This window comes from Ornithodoros turicata, chromosome 1 (assembly GCF_037126465.1).
Source record: "Ornithodoros turicata isolate Travis chromosome 1, ASM3712646v1, whole genome shotgun sequence".
Taxonomy (NCBI): Eukaryota; Metazoa; Arthropoda; class Arachnida; order Ixodida; family Argasidae; genus Ornithodoros; species Ornithodoros turicata.
In genome coordinates, this window is record NC_088201.1 from 32,260,976 (window position 1) to 32,280,925 (window position 19,950).

Consider the following 19,950-nt stretch of genomic DNA (forward strand, 5'->3'; position numbering starts at 1 on the left):
TGCTCTGTTATCTTCATGGCATGTTAGTATCTTCTTTATCGTTGATGGATATGCGATAGTTCTTGCCTGTGTGGCCGAGGACTGAGTGGAGTTCAAGGGTGTGTGAGCGCTTTCCGAAGGGCGTCCGTCCGAAGGAAGACGTGCGATGCGGTGTCGCGATCCTGAGGAATGTGAGGTGTGCGAGATGAGTTGGCACGGGTGGGGACGGGACGAAGGCGGTCGAAGAAACGGTGCAGGCGTTCGAGAAAGCCGGACGGCGGCGAGGGATGACGGCAAGGCACCAGGAACTCTGCAGGAAGCCGTAGGCTAGAACCATATACAAGGTCAGCCGCGCTGCAGCCTACGTCTGGTTTCAGGGCTGAGCGAAGGCCTAGGAAGACCAGGAAAGGTGGTCGACCCAATGATCTCTATCTTCCTGGGTCATGAGCGCGATCTTCAAGTGCTGGTGCATGCGCTCGACCAGTCCGTTAGAGGCTTGGTGATAAGAGGTCGTGCGAAGCCTGGGTGTGCCGAGGATGGTAGCAAAGACTGAGAAACGGCTACTCTCAAACCGCGAAACCGCGAAATCCAAGTAGACAAGAAAGTCCGCGCAACAGTTTCGGCTGTCGAATCAGGCATGGAGGTAGCTTCGGGTCGTCGGGTGTAACGGTACATGGCAGTAAGGAGGTGGCGGTGGCCCGATGACGGGGGAAGAGGGCCTACGATGTCGAGGTGGACTGAGCCGAACCGTACACGGGGAAGCTTTAAAAGGCCAAGCGAAGACACGGTGTGCCGCTAAATCTTCGAGCGTTGGCATGGGAAGCAAGCTTTGACCCAGGTTCGAATAATATCGGCGTGCATATAGACGGCCAAACGAAGCGTTCCGCAACGAGCTTCTGTGTCGCACAAATCCCAGGGTGTGCCATGCCGTGGATCGAGGTGAAAACGAAGTGTCGGAGTGCACGGAGAACGAAAGGCCGTAGTTGGTAAGTAGACGTGTCGCAGCAGATGGTCTGCGAAGAGTGAGCGAGAGGAAGGTCTTCAAGTCTGAGGGAGGTTGTGGAGCTACGGCGCAGCATCGCGAGTTCGTTGTCGTCAGCCTGTGCCGAAGCAGGCGCTGAGTGCGGCACAGCATCCGTGACGGTTGACGAGACTGCGACTCGGCTGAGGGTGTCTGCAGTGCCGTTTTGACTCCCCTTAACGTGCTGGATGTCTGTGCACATCTCGGCGATGAAGGACAGGTGCCGGATTTCCCGAGGAGAGTAACGGCTGTTTTGCGGACCGGAAAGCGTACACAAGTGGCTTGTGGTCGGTTAGGACGGTGAATGATCGCCCCTCGTGAAAATGGCGGACAGCGAAGTATGCGGACAGTAGTTCACGACCGAAGGTGCTGTATTTCCTCTCGGTTGGCTTCAAGGCCTTCGAGAAGAATCCGATGGGGCTCCAAGAAGTGTCAATCTGTTGCTGAAGGACAGCGCCAACAGATGTCTCGGAAGCATCCACCATCAGCGTTGTCGGGACGTCGTGTTTCGGGGGGTGCAACAGGGTGCCAGCTGCGAGATCCGCCTTGATCTTGGCAAAGGCAGAGTCTGCGTCGGTGTCCCATGACAGCTGAGAGACACTTGATCAGGACTGTGAAAGAAGGGCTCTCGAGTGGGCGTAAGGTAGCGGCGCAGTGCGGGATAAATATACGATAGAAGTTCACCAGGCCCAGGTAGCGCCGGAACTGGCATAAGGATTCCTTGCGTAGGTGATGATGTCGACTTTGCTTGGAAGCGGTGTTAACCCGGCAAGAGTGACTTTATGGCCGAGAAATTCTGTGGAAGTGACGCTAAATTCTCACTTTTGGATGTTAACGACGATGCCATGCTCTGCGGGGCAGGTGAAGGCTTGACGCAAATGGTGTTCATGTTCTTCCGGAGTGGAACTCGCCACAAGGAGGTCGTCAAGATAGATTCATCTTAAAATAAAGTTGTTGTGGTTGTTTCGTCAAGATAGGCGATGACGAATGGCAGGCCACGAGTGACTGAGTCAATGAACCGTTGAAACGTCTCAGCCGCGTTTCGAAGGCCGAAAGGCATACGCGGAATTTTAAAGGGCCCGAAGGGTGTCGCAATGGCGGTCTTCTTGACGTACGAGGGGGCAACCGGGATTTGGTATTGGCCTTCATTATGTCAATCTTGCTGTAGATGGTGGTACCATGTAAATTGACAGTGAAGTCTTGAAACCGCGGTAGGAGATAGCGGTCAGGAACCGTAACGATGTGTAGGGCACTGTAGTCCTCAACACCGTATCCCAACACCAGACAGGGCTTTATGTCGACGATTTGGTCGTCGGCTGCACGTCAGACTATGATGCCCTACAGGTATACCAAGACACGGTAGAAATACTACTGGCCGCTGGAATGGATATCCGCAAAGAGACCTCCAACTCTCCGATTCTGTGGGAGCGATTTCTCATGGACGGCACGTCCTATGACAATGCCTCCGATGGCGACCCTATCGTTAAGGTCCTCGGCCTATTTTGCGATCGCAGCACGGACGATCTTCTGCTCTCAAGGCGACTCGAGCAGCAGACTTCGCCGTCGCACACCCTGCTACAGAACGAACCGTTCTGAAAGCCTTTACACTTGTGTATGACCCCTTAGGCTACATCGTACCTGTTGTTATCCCAGCGAGAATTCTCTTCAAGACCTGTGGCACAAGTGCGTGAGACCAACCCGTTACCAAATCGGAAAACACAAACTGGGAGAAATGGAAGATCAGCGTGGAGGGAAATGAACCTGCTCAGACTCCCGCGCTTCGCTCTCCCGCAAGCGAACCCACCCTTCGATGTCCACTGTTTCGCATATGCCAGTCCTAAAGCCTATGGCACTGCCATATACTTGCGGAGTCTGTCTCACAACGACTGTCTTCTGGTTCACGGCAAACGGTGTTGGGATAGCCTGAGCAGACTACCTCGAAGTGGTGTTGCAGCGTGCCAGCAGAAAAGGACTGGAAGTATTAGCTCCAAAAAGAACTCTGGTCATCCGCCATTCGACGAGTTCCAGATTGCTTTTATGTTTTGATTGATTGTTCTTTACGCAAAGCGCGAAGGAAATCTCTGTCTCCGGGGTGAATGATGATTTGCAGGTATGCCTTCCTGATATCGGCGGTTAAAACTGTGGAACTGCAGCGGAGCTGCAACAGAACATGTAGCAGATCTGCGTTCAGCTTCGGGCCTTCCATCAGGTCATTCAGGTCACCATTCGGTTCAGGTTTCATTCGGGTCACCAAATATGTGGCTCAATGAACGAACGCAGAGCTCAAGCAAAACGTCTTTATTCGGCGAGAGGCGAAGAGCCCATTGATGGTTGTGGTGGTACGATGTTCAAAGGAAGAGGAGTGAGGTTTGCCTGCTCAAACAAGGCGGCAAATTTCACTCCTTTGTGCAAGGGGAAGGGAGAAGGGAAGTAAAAGAGAAAGGATAGAGAGGGTAAGAAATTAAAAGAAATGAGAAACGTATAGAGAAAAAAAATAGTAAGAAGCGAGAGAGAAGGAAAGCGTTCATGGACAGACCCGCAGAGGAAGCGAAAGCTAGGAGCGCGTCTCGCGCTTTTCGACGGATATGGGTGGGACCCTGCCGGTACAAAATCTCGTCTAGAGAGCCACAGGGAAGTGATAGGGCTCTGAAGCTCGCGGTCAAAGTGTCTCTCGCTGCTTGAGACCCTGCACAGTTTATGATTATGTGCGCCAGGTCACCGAAACAGAAACAAATGTCAAGGTGCGTCCTCACTATGCCGATCGGCAAGGCCGATCGGCATTATATTTCTATCCGCAAACCAGGATGCAGCGCGGGTATCCGCACGGATTCGCGGGTATAACCACACCCGCGCGCACCTCTAAAGATGCCTTTCCTTTCGTTTCGGCACACGCCAAATTAGCACGTCGCTCGGCCTGTACGGTTTGCCATAAAAGAACGTGAAAATTTCCTTTCGTGGCTCCGCATTTGCGCTCGCACGAGGAAAGGCGCGTAAAAGCGGTGGAATTGAAGATGGAGTATGTCTTGAGAGGCCAACCGAGGAATCTAATAAATCTGGTAGGCCCCCAATTGCGTCTTTCAGTTGGAAAACTGCTTATCCCGGCTTGTTTATCCAGCGAAGCTCCACTATAGATTCGGCGACAAAGGAAGAAATATTCCTTGACATCGTAACACCCGTTTTCCTCGCTCAGAGATGGACTTATTATTATATTAATTAGTATTCATATATCGAGTATTATAAAATATCTCCCAAAGACGCCAAATAAAAACGCTATCACGTTCTAAGGAACAAAAAAAAGGAGCTAATTTAGGAGCAACTACTGCTTCTGCTCCGCTAGACTGCAGTTACACCCCATTTAGTCCCCTGAACGTTAAACTTACTCCACAACACTGGAAATAGTCCCTAAACTTCGCATAAACTTGGGCGCATTTTGTCCCTAATGGTTGTGACAATGCATCTAATTCCAAAAAGCACTAAAATTACTAATTTTCTTCACCATCGAGTTTACTGAGCGTATACCGTGTTTCTGTGCACCTTTGAAAGCACTCGCAAACCTTTGCTACTTTCGATGACCCGACGACGAAGGTGGACGTCCAAGGCGCAGTAAATTGTATTGTTGCTCCCGGGTTAGGATGACCGCTTTCCACGCTGGAGGTGACGAAGTATCGAATCCCCGCGCCGGCTGTGTTGCCGTGTCTCTGGGTTTTCCGGCAGACTTTCCCTTCTTCCTGCTGTCCTCTCTCCATCTGTCCACGTCTGTGCGCCGCTCATAGACACAGTTGCTTCGCGGCGCTAACAGGGAATTTAAAAAAAAATGAGTTGGAGCGTGCCGTCTCCTATATGGCTGGCGCAGGCGTCATGTTGCATAATGGTCCGTAGATCTGTTTCGAACTTCAGCCGGTGTTCACAGGCATGAAGCCTTTTCGCTTATGAATTTGCGAGCTTCGCCGCGAAAATATTTGCCTCTCATACCGCGGGAGAGCTCACAGCGAAGACCATAGGCGTTCCCAGCATTTTTTTCAGAGGAGGGCAAAGAGCTTCCAAGGGGAGAAGAAAGCGTGCAACTACTAGTGGGATTCAACTTAAGAAGGAAAAGAAATCTAGTCCGTCAGCTCTCAAAATATTACTGCGCCGTGGATAAGACGGCTGTGCACAGTGAGGTCACGCTCGCTGCTTGCGCCAGATAATGTAATCCATCATACTCACTCTGCATCCGTATTGGTTGTTAAGACTGGCCGCATGACACTACGCTGCGGCAGAAAGTGCGCTCCCCGATTGATGGCGCATGGTAGCGCTGAGTATTTCTCCTGGCGCACTATTGCCTCTCTTTATCTCCAACGGCGTATGTAGTTGACGGACTACAGTGTTAATTTAGCAAAGGTTATTTCGATCGAGTCGTAAAAAATACAAGATAACGTCTCTGGCACTTCAAACTTCGCAGACTGATAGTCAGTCGCCAGAAGTCCTATGCATATTTTTTTTTAAATGCTATTACTTTATATATAAAAAAAGTTAGAAACAAAGCAAATTCTCACCCCATGCATTTCTTACGGCCTATACTGCCCGCAAACCGCCCTTTTTTCCTCTGTATGCTTCACGTTGATATCACCACGTATACGTGGCGCTGCCTGGAGACGAAGCAAAACCAAAGCCTATGAAACAACCAACAACCAGATGAACCAGATGCAGCGTTTCGAGCCAGCGCCACCTATATGTGGTGATGTGAACGTGACGCAGACAGAGGAAAAAATGGTGGTTTGCGGGAGGTATAGGCCATAGGAAATGCATGGGGTGAGAATTTGCTTCGCTTCTAACTTTTTTCTACAAAGTGATAGCATTTGGAAAAAAATATCGGATAAAACCTTAGGCAAATGACTATCAGTCCCAAAGTTTGAAGAGCCAGAAACGTCATTTTCTATTTTTTACGACGCGATCAAAATGTGTAACCTTTGCTAAATTCACCCTGTAGATTTCTTTTCCTTATGTTGAACACGACTGACCACTTAGAATGACGACATTGACATATGAGATATGATATATATATATCATGATATGACATATGAGATGATATGAGATGATATATCATGATATGACATATGAGAGATGAGATATGAGATATTGACGATATGAGACAATCGAGACCTCTGATATGCGGAGGATCCGGGGGATGAGATTCAGATTATTCTAACGACATTTGAGTATAAAGCATGACGACCTGCGAGTACAGAGCGCGCAATTTCCACAGGTGATCTCGGAGCTCCAGTCCGCTTGCTCCCTTTTCGGAACGCCAATGACAACCGAAAGGAACCAATTGTGAGCCAGTAATATGCTTTCGTAGGACCACTATTTTATTGTGATATCGAAGAAAGAACTTAACTTCAGGGGGAATCGTGTCCACCTAAATCTGGCACGTCTATGTGAAAAGCCAAAGAAACCTTAGACAGTATATCTTCTAATGATTAGCACGATCAAGTATCGAATGCTGTATCCATACTGAACCACGCCGCGGGGCCCACTACGGTTGCGAATTATACGTCTCCTGTAGGCCCCTCGGTTTTGCAATGCAGTAAGGAGACCTACTAAATATATGCCCCCGAACTTGATATGAATCAATACGAACAATGGAGCCTCCTTAGAGTTCGTATTATAATCAACCTCGCTCAAAGACTCAGTACACAAAATATAAATGCCGTCAGTGAACATTACTAGGTTCCACGAATTTTCGAAAGGACTCACAAAATTGCATAGATTGAGATGCTCCAAGACAGTAGTTGACGTCGTCGAGAGTTTGCGTCTCTCCCCTATCAACAGCGTGAGCGTCTTCGCTTTTCATCAAGTGTGGGAAATCCGCCAGTAGATGTGGTGAGGAGGCGGAAATCGCCCCTCGAGGAGCACTGTGGCCAGGCGCATTTCAGATTGGACGCCCTATGACGTCATGCTTCTCAAAATGAGAAATTAATTTTATGATGATTCGGCTTCACACAAAGAAACAATATTTTGGGAGAATACAGCGTGAGACCCGTGGACTGCAATGGCATAGATTTGGTAAGATTGTGAAGCACGAGATTTAGTTCGTATGGCACTTAGGAGCAAGGAAGCACTTTAAAGGGATCAGGGTCATTTAGCATTGCTCGAAACCCTGCTTCATTCACGAAACAGTCGATCAGGAGCCACTAGGCGTAATATTTTCGCTGTGCGATGCCTCGTCATTGCGCAATTAAATTTACAAAACGTCTCGAAAAAGCAGACATAAAGAATGCTGCGCAACCTTAGAGGCCCGCCCGCCTTACCTCCTGGTGTGACGTAGCATCAGCGTGTGTGGAGCGGCCGCGGGATCTCATTTCCCACCGAAAATTCGGCCGCTACGGACACTGCGCGGCGCTACTTGTCGCGGATGTCACGGAGTGACGTCAGCACTCCTCGGACTCTCTGAAGGAGTCTAGAGGTTTCTTGAGGGTGTGCACACACTACGTGTCAGCTAGGATAATCGTCCTTGCACAAGAGCGCGTGTTATCTGTTGCGCAATACACCGCAATCGAAAACGAATAATTTATGGAGAGAGCCGTCACTGTTCCTTTAAATGTCCAAAATAAGCCGACCAGAACGCTCGCGTTTCCTGCCAAGAAGCCAAAAGCGATTTGGAATGGCTGTTTGACCATGGTTGTCGCCATGGTCGAGGGCAAGACATCTTCCCCCTCTAGTCCTAGCCAGAGCATCAAACCGAAATGTTTTCCGGTTCGGTTCAGGTTTGGGTCCAGACATAATGGTTCGGTTGCGGTTCAGTTCCAGGAGGACACATATATCGGTTCCTAACAGGTTCAAGATGCTCTAAAAAGGTTCCGAAAGGGTTCATTGCACAAGGTGCACTATGCTCTAAAATAAACGGTAGGAAATCCGGAAGCTTTATTTTTCTTCGCATGTCTTGGCTGGCCGCAAAGATGTGACAATAACGCTTGTCCACAGGAAAACAACGGTTGTCCGTCGTTGTCTCCATCGATGCGGGCGCCCAGCTATGCATTTCCGCTTGTATTGGAGACACAGGTTGCAAAAAATGTCGTATAAACCGGTCACTTTTGGAACAGGTTAGGGCACTTAAGGTAGGTAAGATGAAAAACGGTCAGACTCGAACTCTCGATGCTTTGAAACTGGTTTTGAAACGGTACCCGAAATTTTTTAAATCGGTTCAGTTCCGGTTTAGCTCCAAGATGGCGGCGGTCTTTTCGGTTCGGTTCCGGCGAAAAATAACGGTTCTTTCCGGTATTCGGTTCCAGTTCGGTTTGATGCTCTGGTCCTAGTCAGCAACATCTCCGGTGGTCTTGATATGAATGCTACACGACGGCTAATGGCATGCAGAGTGAGTTTCAGTAGATCGCAAGGTGCTCACGGTGGTGCTGGTTGTTACCGAGCGCCTGGCTTACAAGACGCGCACGATAACGTTCCAGAAACACACGGTAAATGCGCCGCTATTCCTTTGAAGTTGTTGACATAACGCTGCTGATCTTTGATTTGGCAGCTTCCTTTATCGTATCGGTTTCGTAAAATGCTTCCGATCTGCTAAGACATTAAGAGCATTAAAGCTCACATTTTTCTGTCGTCAGTTACTTTTTGCCTATTTCTTCATACACGTGCGAAATAATGCCTTTATATCTGCAAAGATCGGCGAGAAGTGACCACAACAGAGGGGACTGAGGCGAGAAAGCAGGTCAATGGAAGGTTATCAACATCCGTACTTAAAGCTATGCTTCAAGAAATCCCCGCTTTCACCCCTTCCTAAATGTACCTTATTCGAAGCCTCCGTGCAAAAATAAATGGTTCCCCCGACCCTCAAATCCCTGCTGCCATAGCCTCATATGGTCACCATCCGACTAGGCTAGGTCGGCCGACTGATTTGGCTCAATACCCATTTGGAGAAGATCAAAGCAATCGTCCAACCAATGGGGCAACACGGTGGATACCAGGTTGGGTAAGATTGCGCGTGGACGCCTGTCTCGGTTATTGTCTCTCTTAGTGGAACAAAAATGTTGACGTCATTCTAATCAGGTACCACATGTGCACGATATACAGAGTATGACATTGTTTCCCTTTCGATTCCTCCAATATCTGAAGGACTGCTGTGCGAAGGATTTTGTTTGGCGTTTTTCTACCGATCGGCATCGACTTCACCTGTCATCCGCGTTGCATCCCTGGGTCCAAGTAACTTTCGCATCCCTCTCCCTTTCGGCCTTCGTTCCATGCGCCGTTGTTAGGAATGCAAATGATCGTTTCGAGCGTTTTTCCTCCCTTCGACTGCATGTAAATCGAGGCGCGGGTATATACACATCGCGATAGATATGAATGCATCGCATTATAGGCGTATATATTCCTATGTTGGGCGTTCCGTAAACCACGCCCCTTTGGGTGAGCGGATAAAATGCGAGTGAGTTCCGTCTTTGTCGAACAGCAAGATTCTCGTGACGTCAACGAAGGGGGGCATTTCTACCCTCTCCCTTTCGCTTTCGACGGCGATCGATAGAAATTTAATTCACTGCCATCCATCTCTCCTAGTAGATGAGAATGTTTCCAATTTGATTCGGAGCACGCGTTTCTTTCTTGCGCTTTTTCTCTATCCGCTTTTTAATTTGGGACAAACTTTTCCGTCATGTACGCACGGTTTGGAGATGGGCCGGGTAAATGGATCGTAAGAACGCGCGAGGACATGTTTCCTCGGTGAGAAGCCGTCAATTACACATATACACGTAGTTGAGAGTAGCATATAAACGCACGGTTGCATCCCGATTCGTATTCCATTCTCGAAGGCGTCTGCGCTTTAACGGAGTCTCGCCAGATTCTGACGCTACAAAACATGGCAATATTAGAGTTTTGGTTGAAGCGTACGCAGCCGTCTTGCGTATGCGAGGAAATAGCGTGATCACACTGCGCACGCGCCATACGCAAAGCCTCTTTCGGCGCATGTGGAGTGTGCACCCGCTACTTCCTTGCGTACGCAAAGCTATTACCTACGTAGAACTAAACTCTCTATTATCGTTTTGGTACGAGTTGGCCCCATTAATGTTACGTCTATCCGTTTTTATCGAGCGTACGGTAATAGTGAGTTTTAGTATAACGTACACTGTCGCCTTTGCGTACGTAAGGAATAGCGTGTTGGTTCTGCGCAATGCGCAAAGCTCTGCTTGTGTCTTGAAGCTTGTGTCGAAGAACCACTAACGCTATTTCTTGCGTACGCAAAGGCAATAGCGTACGTAAGGGATAGCGTTGGTGGTTCCGCGCACGCCCGTAACAGAAGGAGAGCTTCGCGCAGTGCGCAGAACCACCAACGCTATTCCTAACGTATGCAAAGCGATAGCGTACGATGTACTAAACTATCTATTATCTGACGCACAGTATATTCCGAGACATGACGAACTTGCGACGTTTTCGCTTTTCTTTTCTTTTTTCATTCGTGACATGCCGTACACCTTTGTACACGTGGAACGCATCGTGCTCAAACGTCGCCACGCCAGTACTGGACAGCTGTTTCGGCCTTATTGGGTCATCAACAGTATGCAGGCAGGCAACGTTTGAGCGTTGCTGATGCTGCGTACTGCTGACGATGGCATAAGGCCGAAACAGCTGTTCAGTACTGGCGTGCCGACGTTTGAGCACTTACAAACATATGCTATGCGTGCAGCCAAAGAGCTCCGGCTATTTTTTTTTTCCTAATATACTCCACTGGCTTTGCACTGGGCTTTCAGTGGTGAGTTAGCACACCCTGACGGGATTAATCACGTGCTACGTGAGCTTCTGACGCCATCCGCTCAAACGTTGCCTGCCTGCGTTCTGCTGATGATGGCCCAATAAGGCCGAAACAGCTGTCCAATACGTTTGCGACGTCTCAGCACTACGCTTGCTTGCGTTGCACGTTGCTACGTGGCGACGTTTGAGCACTCATATATTCATATATGTATATATATATATATATATACGTACGACGTTTGAATAACAAGCACGCGTGGGTCTGACAAGGTCTATCTCTTGAAGCCTTGAACTTCGCGTCGGGATGAAAGCAGCTCAAATCCCAGACGACCTCACGGTGGAGCACATTCATTGAGCACTCAGGTGAGCAGGAAACGCGATGTAAGTGAGCCCCAAGAAAGCGAGGCTGCGCTCACACCCCCGTGTTAACTGAGACCAACATCTAACTTCGTGATTATCCCCGGCCGGGTACAACCCATGGTGCCTCAATGAATCAATCGGGATATCAACAGGGATCCTCTGTGTTCCAAACATTCTCCTCCGCAACTCGCATTTCGTTGCGCGGAATGTAACGCGGATTCCGTCGCGGAACGGAAAGACGTTTTGGAAACCTGCACGAAGGTTCGACGGGTCCGTTCCTTAGATGAACAGTTTCAATTCCATAATACTTCTTTTCATTCCGAGATCCATTCGCCTTAAAAGACATTCATTTTCGGGCAACGCCGTGCCTCATTCATACATTCATTCATTCGTCTTTTTTTCGCTCCGTCGTTTCAGTGCGATTGCAATTTGTACACAGTGTCGTACATATAGCAGGAGAGGAGATTCGCTTTTGATGACGACGGAGGAATATATGCTAAGAACAAATTCGAGGAAGAAAAAAAAAAAAAAAAAAGGAAAAGGACGCGCTTGACAGTGTCGAGGAGCGGAGCAAGAGAACGAGGCGGAAACAGGAATTACATCGTTCCTCCTACATCCCCCATCGTTGTCGAAGAGAAGCCTCCCTCCGCATCCATTTTCCTCCCGCGTGCCCATCTTTTAGCGCACACTACCTTCACCACCCCGAAGAATGAAATCGGAGCCGACCTGCGCGTTGCCCGGGTGATGTGCAGACACGCGCGCGAATCGCAGCACCCCTAGCATACATTTTTGCTTCCCGCACCACGTTCAAGATAAAGCAGTTTCAGTTTGAAAGTCGCGCCTCTGGCTTTCGCGGGTCCGTACCGTTTCCCGTGTGAAGGACAACACGCGCGGATACCTTTTAAGTGCTCGAAGCGTGTGGGGCTGTCTGGCATTCTCAAATGGGACATTTCCTTTCTCGTAGTATTAGGATGCTAGTCTTACAGTTGACATCCCTGTGACTTTGATTTGCCTCTATTTACTTACTTTTGTATCACCACGCTGTATCGAAGCGCAAAATACAGTTCGTTTTCAGCAGCAGAGACGCAGTGATAGCCCGGCAACATTGGCGCGAAATAATCTGGACGTCGAGCCTGTTGTTGGCTTTCACCGCAGAGACTTATTCCTGCTTGTGAAACTTGTGCGGCATTGTTCTCATGTGACTTTTGAACTCCATGGGACTTTCGTTCGCTATGGATGAACACTACCACCATCAGCCACCGTACTACTACAAGGTAAGCAATCTTACACATCACAGGACTCCGTGCGGCAGCTTCCGTTCCGTGCAAAAGAACGTGCTACGTATCGAAGCTGTCGGACGAAAGTCTGCTTGGAACCAGCATTCGTGTCGTATGGTCACGCGCTATTTTGTGATAGCTGGATTTAATGAACGCTGTTGCTTTCACCAATCACGTGGCAGTATGCAGGCATCGCTGCTTGATGAAAGGGCAAAAATAAAATGGAGAGGCTGGCTCTACCAACGTGGAGACTGGCTACTCCACACCGCGTACGAAGAAATTTTCGTTTAAGGTGTTTTTCTATTAGTGGGACCACTTGACTGTTTGCGGTGAAGACAGCACAACTACAACATGAACGTCGTTGCCCGTGCCACGTAGGCATGGTACGCGAGTAGCATTAAAGTACCAAAAGTCACGGGATACGTGCCAAGTACCGTGTACCTAGGACTCTCCTAGCCCGGCGAAGAGCAGCCACTCAAAGAGGCATCGATTCCACAAGTGGAAGGAAGACCTCTGGAGAGATGTTGACCGTTTGGATAGTTGCCCACAGTTCCCTGATATTTGTAGGCGCTGGATCTTGAGTGCAAATAGACCTTCCACCATGTCCCATAAATACTCGTCACGATTCGTTCCTGTCTAACTTGATGTCCACACCATTAGTTGGAATGGAACTCTTTAAAATGCTCCTCGAACCAATTCAAGGCAACCGGTGCATTGCCCTGCTGGATATTCCCATCGTACCGGGGGTGTATGAAGCCCATGAGAGGTTTGAAAATCATCACCAAGCAGTGCAACATAGCGGTCACCGGCCAATGACGTTCTTAAGTAAACAGCGGGCTTATAACTCATGTCATGCGAGCACACCCACACCTGAATAGAACCACCCCGGTTCCACGGCGGTGCCCTGCCGACAACTTGGTCACGGTTTCATGGGGTCTGCTCCAGACCCGAACCTGATCACCAGCCTGGAACTACGGCTCATCAGACCACGCCACGTCTTGCCAGTGCCCCAATGTCCAATTAGCGACGCCTCGAGCCCAGGTGAAGCTCTGTAACCGGTGTTAACGGGAGCACTCTTGTGGGCCTTCTCCTTTTTTTCTGTTTCCATATCCCATAGAAGCTAAGGAACGCTGCACTGACCTGCTGGATATACGTCTGGTACCCCTTGCATTGGGTGTGGATGTGACTTGAACCAGTGTGGTTTCTGCTACTATCGGCAGCTCAAGCCAGATGCCGCTGCTTACGGTGGTTGGCGCTGCTCACAGTGGGTGATAATGCCTTCCATGAGATATTCCCCGTACGCGCTTGACACCGTAGATTGATAAAGGATGAATGTCTGCAAAACCTCGGTAATGGAATGTGTAATCCGTCTAGCATCCACTACTGTGCCACGTTCGAATACCGCCAGAAACTCTGCAGAAGTCTTTTCTTCACCTAGATCAAATTTGCCTATAAAGAATGCATTCACCGTACTGTATACGCGATTCTGTCACGAAACACAAAGGCCAACGTGCGTGGGATTAGGGATTAAGTTTGTGAGGTTTTTTGCACGCTCGTAGTAATTTCCTCTACACGGTTCGGCCTTCTTTATTTATTATTGAAATGCATTACTGTCTTTCTGTGGCGTGGATCTAAGCAAGCATGAAGGGTCCGCTTCACACTTGATTGTAACAGCGGAGCAAAAGTATATCTGCTCGCAAATAGAGCCGGGGAGACATACTGCAGGGTTGCTTCTCCTGAATACACTGTGACAGTGCGGTGAAAGCACGCTTCCCAGGAGACCGCCAAAGCCAGACGGTCGGGCACATGCTTTGTCCGGCATCAATATCTGGAGAATGCATTAATTAATTTAATGATGGCAGTTGAAGGAAACGCACCAGCAGTGGGATTCGAACCCACACCCTCTGATTGCATTAATTAACGTTGCTTTACCATGAGCCTCGCGGCCGACTGTGTTCTAACTGTCCCACACAATGTCAGACCACAACTGATACAGGTCTGGGCACTTACAAGACGTCATGGTCAAGTGGCACCATCTACCATTGCCTTTGTGTACTGCTATCGCGCGAGCTTTCGCACAGTTTACAAGTTATGTGAAGATAAAGGTGCGAGGCACATGTTCACCACATACAGTAGCGCTACTATCAGGGGCTAAAAGTTGTGCAGGAATAATAACGACAACAGCAAGACATGCTTAGAATACCTTTATGGAACTTGACCAGACAATTGGAATACTACGTTTTCTTGTAGATTTCGTGTAGGATTCTTGTTTCATGTAGAATTCATATAGATTCTTGGAAAGTGTGTGTCGCCAGCAGACAGAAAAGCCCAAGAAGCTTCCCAAACGCAGGTGGACATTATATACGGGGCATTATATACATAGACATGCGTAGACATTATATACATATACGAGGTGCTTCAGGAAAAATGAGCCAAAGTTTTTTAAAAAATTGTTCATCGCACACCAAAAAGACGCACTGCATAGTGTTACTAGCAAACTTCCAAAAACCACGCAGATAACAAAAATAAAATCACTGATTCCGCTGCTCGATAAGTGTGTACGTTCTACCAGGTTTTAACGAAACAAAAATAACGGTATGAACACGGACGCTAGGAAGCAGGGGGGGGGGGGCACGTTGCTTTGCGGAACAGCCTGATGTCAGTTGAGAAAGGGTGACCGCGAGAGAGCGATAGGAAAAAGGTGCCGCAGAACTCGCGCAACGCTCGAAAATAGTATTTTGGCATATTTTTTTTTACTAGGGAACAGAAAACCGGTTGCGCAGCGGGCACAGAACAGCATCGAAAGCGCTGCGGTTTCGATTCTAGCGGACTAGACTCCTCAGGGTTGTGCTGCTCTGCAACTTTGCAACTGCGCGGTCAACCTGTTTTCACTAATTATGATTATTAATTATGAAAGTTAATTAACGGGTGCGCTAATTACTGATACACCACCACCTTTCAGTAGGCCCCATCGGGAATAGAAATATTCGACTTTTCCGAAAGAAAAACAAATCGCGAATTTAATAAAAATTCTGGTCAGTCTTACGTGACGCACCCTGTATAGTAAAACAACGTATATCCTTATCAGGAATCTATCCTGCATGCCAATGGTTACCTCTTCTCGACACCAGCGCCCGCTTGCGCGAACGTTGAAGAAATTCCTCAGTAGTTTCGGCACTGCTTCAAGCACACGCTTCTCTTCCCAACGCAATACTCATTCGTAAAGCACCGGCAAAACTGCTGAAGTATTTCCCCAATGTTCGTACAAGCGGGCTCTGTTCAATAAAAACTTTCGTTTTCAGTAAACATACCCTTCGACCTGTTAAAGTTGCTTGCTCCGGGATTTCCAATGAGAACATAAATATGCTGTATAGACAATAACAACGTGAACAAAAAACGTTCACGTCATCGAAAAAAAAATTACTAGTAAGATGCTCATCAAATGGGCCAGGTACGTATAGACATAGTGAAGCACAATCAGTCAAGGACAGGACAACAAACAGCACCTACACAACTGCTAGCAGTTGTGATGTTGCTGTCTGTCGTCCAGTCCTTATGTCTGCTTGTGTTTCACTATGTCTATCAGATACCGACTACCCCGTTTCAACACATTAGTGTAAGTACGTATATAATCATCATCACCACCACCATCATCATTCACCATCTTCTCCTCCTCAAGCAATGGGATAGGGTGCTGCCTCGGCGGCGAAACATCCCACTACATCCTCATTACTTATTTGTTGTTGTTGTTGTATATAATGCCTGTTACTAAAAACTCGAAGGAATGAGTTAAGTTACGTCGCTTACTTGTACGGAGCAACTACATGATACCGAGAAGACCGAGAGACACGGACACAGACGACGACACACGCAAGTTATCAGACACAGCAATAATTTATTGGCTCATCTCAACTTAAAAGCTAAAAATCGTGTCGTCTTCTGTGTCCTTGTGTCTCGGTCTTCTTCATGGATCTACACGAAGTTAGCCTGCACCCTTTCCCTTGTTTCATGCATGGTACATGTTTGTAGACAACTTGTTCATTGTTTATATCCAGCAAGGGATAACTTGGGTTTCTGGACAGGGCTACCCTATCTGGTTTCCTCCTGCTGCCATACATTGAGGATACAAAGAACCAAGCATTGAAAAGGCAATAGGACTGCTTTGCTATATGAAGACAACAAACAACAAAGACAACAAACCAGCACGAGAATGGACAGGAAACGTAGTCAGCCATAGTTAGCGAGACCAACACTGTATCTGAGACAGCAAAGCCCTTGCCATGTATTGCAGCAAACAATGACACATGTTGCTGAAGATAGGCCGTATTAACTGTGGTCAGATGCAACACAGTATGACGATTTTCAGCGATTTCCGTTCGCATCATCACTTTGCCCAATTATCCCCCGTTTGTGTCGTAGGTGCTGAAATCAAGAAGTTGAAATCAATATGTTTTCTTTATTTTATATATATTTTTAACCGTTCGCACCATTCGTTTCCACATGCAGCCCCACCATGCAGCTCTTTCAACGATGAACTTCCAGTTGATATGTTGCGTAGATACAAAATCCTGCAACTCCGGATAACCTTCCACAGGTCTCGAATATCCCGTGACTCCTCCTAGAACGCGAGGGCATTGTCACTGTATAGTGTAGAGTCAGGGGTCTCCAACTCAAACCGAGTCGCGGGCCGCATTGGGCCTGGCCTACACCACGGCGGGCCGCAGATAGTGAACGTACACAAAAACTGCCTCTGATTTGGGGGACCGCGTGGCCGAAGCCGAGTGGCGTAGCGGCAGCTTTCTCAACTGTCTTTAATATGACACGGAACTCGTTATCTAGGCGATACATGGATGTCGTTGGCTACGATCATATCGTATAGAAGAGAAGCCCGAAGGAAATACGCAGTAGAACAGACAATATCGACTTTATTACAGCCAACGGCAGGAGGCTGTGCACCTCGGAATAAACTAAACGCGAACAAGGTTACAGGACGTCAGGTGACGACACTTGATGCCTCTTCTTCCTCACCAGGCTCCCGTGGCCCACTTGTAGGTTGACCGCAGTGGCAATTCTCAACTGAGCTCGAACTCTCAACTGGGCCATCAGACAGCTGGGACCTCAGCTTAGTCTTGTTGATATTCATAATTGAAAAGAACTGCTCGCATACGTATGTGCTTCCAAACATCGACAGAACATGGCTGACGTCAGGCATGAGGCAGGGAAACGATTTCCTGTCTACATATTTGTATAACTCGGAAACGCCGATTTCGTCAAACTTTTGTCGCAATGTGGAATTGCACTGGAGATCTATTAGTTTCATTTGGAGCTCGGGCTTAACGTCTTCTGGAAGAACTGAAAAGGGGTCGGCGAACAGTTTAAACATCGCCTCGAGGATCGCAAAGTCATGAAACCTTGACATGAATTCACGCCGCAGCTCCGACACTGTCGACGAGTATGTGCGAAGCGTTTCCTCGTTCTTGCAGTCAACGGCTTTTAGACTAGGAAAGATGGAAGAGATCCCTCGACGTTAGCTGTTTCTCCCAAAGTTCCAACTTTCTCACAAAACCTTTGACGCTATCGTACATCTCTGTGATCAAGCGAGCTTTCCCCTGCAGGCCCATGTTCAGAATGCTCAGGTGGTTAGTTATGTGGTGGTATGTGTGTGGGTGGTTGTGTTCGGGGTCTGCCATTTCAGTGCATTCTTTCCCCTTGTTGTGAAGAAATTCCTTGATTTCATCTCGAAGATTGAAGACACGTTGAAGTACTTTCCCCCTGCTGGCCATCTGACCTCTGTATGATAAGGCAGGTCTTTGTACGTGGCATCCAAGTTTTGAAGGAAATCGGCAAACGATGACGATGATTCGAGCCTCTCGACCGAATGAAGTTAATGGTCTTGACGACAACGTCCATGACGTGCTTAAACTTAACTACGCGGCAGCACAATGCCTCTTGATGTAGGAGACAGTGAATTGCTGGAAGGTTCGTGGGCACGCCTTCCTCTGCAAGCGTTTCTTTAAGGCGGGCTACCAGACTTAGATTGCGACCAACCATTGAAGGAGCTCCATCAGCCGCTACTGACGCGAGATTCTTCCACTTGAGACCTGCTACTTCGATGCTGCCTTTTACCGCGCTCCATGCACAGGTCACTCCCCATCGTTGTCCCTTCCAGAGGATGGAGGTCAAACAGTTCCTCGTATATCTCCAAGTCATGTGTGACACAACGGATGAACATCACGCACTGAGCAATATCGTTTATGTCTGTGAATTCGTCAAGTGTTAAGGAATATGCACAAAAATTCTTCGAAATATCGCGCAGCTGCATTTCCAAATCTGCACTCATGTCCTCAACCCGCATAGCGACAGTATTTGCAGAAAGGCTAATCTTCTCAAAAGAATCTTTTGCGGTTGGGCACACAATTTCAGCTGCACGAATGAGACAGTTCTTGATAAAAGGACCCTCTGTGAAGGGTTTTGACGTTTTTGCGATAAACTGCGACAGGGCGAAGCTTGCTTCAACCTCACTTTCTCTGTAAACCTTATGAAAAATGTCCTTTTGTCTTGTGGCTCCGAATTTGAGCCGCATCACCTTTTCTTCACGGATCTTTCCAGTAAATTCCGCGTACTGCCCTTTGTGAAGCGCTGCGTAATGACGTCGGAGATCGTACCCTTTCGGAACAGCAACAGTTTTTTGGCACACCAGACATTCCGGGACATTGTTTATATCCGCGAACAGATACTTTACCTCCCAATGCTCTTGGAAGGTACGCTTCTCCTCCTCTGCCGTCCGCTTCAGATGTGGCTTCGAACAGGCCATACTCCCTGGACTTTTTTGTAGTCGGTCGCAAAGACATGGAAACACTGCAGAGCGCAAACCGACGTCCACCGGAGGCTTCATAGTTCAACACGTGATTATGGAAGAGACGCTTTGACGCCTGCGAATTCCGAAACTATTGGCTATAGGTATAGGACGACCTTCGACCGCTTGGTCCTTCCGAGGAAGAGTTGGGTGGCAGCGGCAGAGCTCCCGTGTATTGTAGTGAAGAGACCTCCTGTGTGAAGTGTATTAAGTGGGTCTATGAATGTTGTGATTCGACGTTATCCAAGAACTAAAGGGCTTTCCGCAGGCCCGCGATTGCAGCGTCTACTAGGCTCTTTTCTCTCTCTCTCTCTCTTTCGTTGCGGGAGCCCCGCGGGCCGCACAACGGAGGCTCGCGGGCCGCGTGTTGGAAACACTTGGGTAGAGGATGCCCCTCTTCTTGATATAAACCTCTGAACGCCAAAATAAAAGCTCTAGCAGTCAAATCCGTAACCAACTCAAGGTGTATAGCCCTCGTTGTGGCACAGGTGAAGAGGGCAATAAATGATGTCGACGATGATCCGCAGTCTTATGTATGGCCTTGATGTACACCGGCCCTGCAAAATCGACTCCCCGTGATTTCCAATGGGTTACTCGGGTTGTCCGAACAGCTGGCAAACCTGCAGTTGGTGCGGTGGCTCCTTGCACGAAACCTGGCAGGCACTCCAGCTGTATATGGTAGTATTGACCGACTGCCTGGTGGTGATGGAACTTCCTGCCGTAGT

The 19,950-nt window shown here is 48.3% G+C and overlaps 2 protein-coding genes across 2 annotated transcripts; both read right to left on the reverse strand.

Annotated features, from left to right (window-relative positions):
* Nucleotides 1–17,362: 17,362 nt before the first annotated feature.
* On the reverse strand, nt 17,363–18,152 carry LOC135383904 (general transcription factor II-I repeat domain-containing protein 2B-like). Its single transcript, XM_064613217.1, has 2 exons — nt 17,923–18,152; nt 17,363–17,867 (listed from the first exon to the last, which is right to left on the reverse strand). The coding sequence occupies exons 1-2, from the start codon at nt 18,150–18,152 to the stop codon at nt 17,363–17,365; spliced, it is 735 nt and encodes a 244-aa protein (XP_064469287.1).
* Nucleotides 18,153–18,433: 281 nt separating this feature from the next.
* On the reverse strand, nt 18,434–19,183 carry LOC135384006 (general transcription factor II-I repeat domain-containing protein 2-like). Its single transcript, XM_064613293.1, has one exon. It carries the CDS (start codon nt 19,181–19,183, stop codon nt 18,434–18,436), a length of 750 nt encoding a protein of 249 aa, XP_064469363.1.
* Between the last annotated feature and the right edge of the window lie 767 nt (nt 19,184–19,950).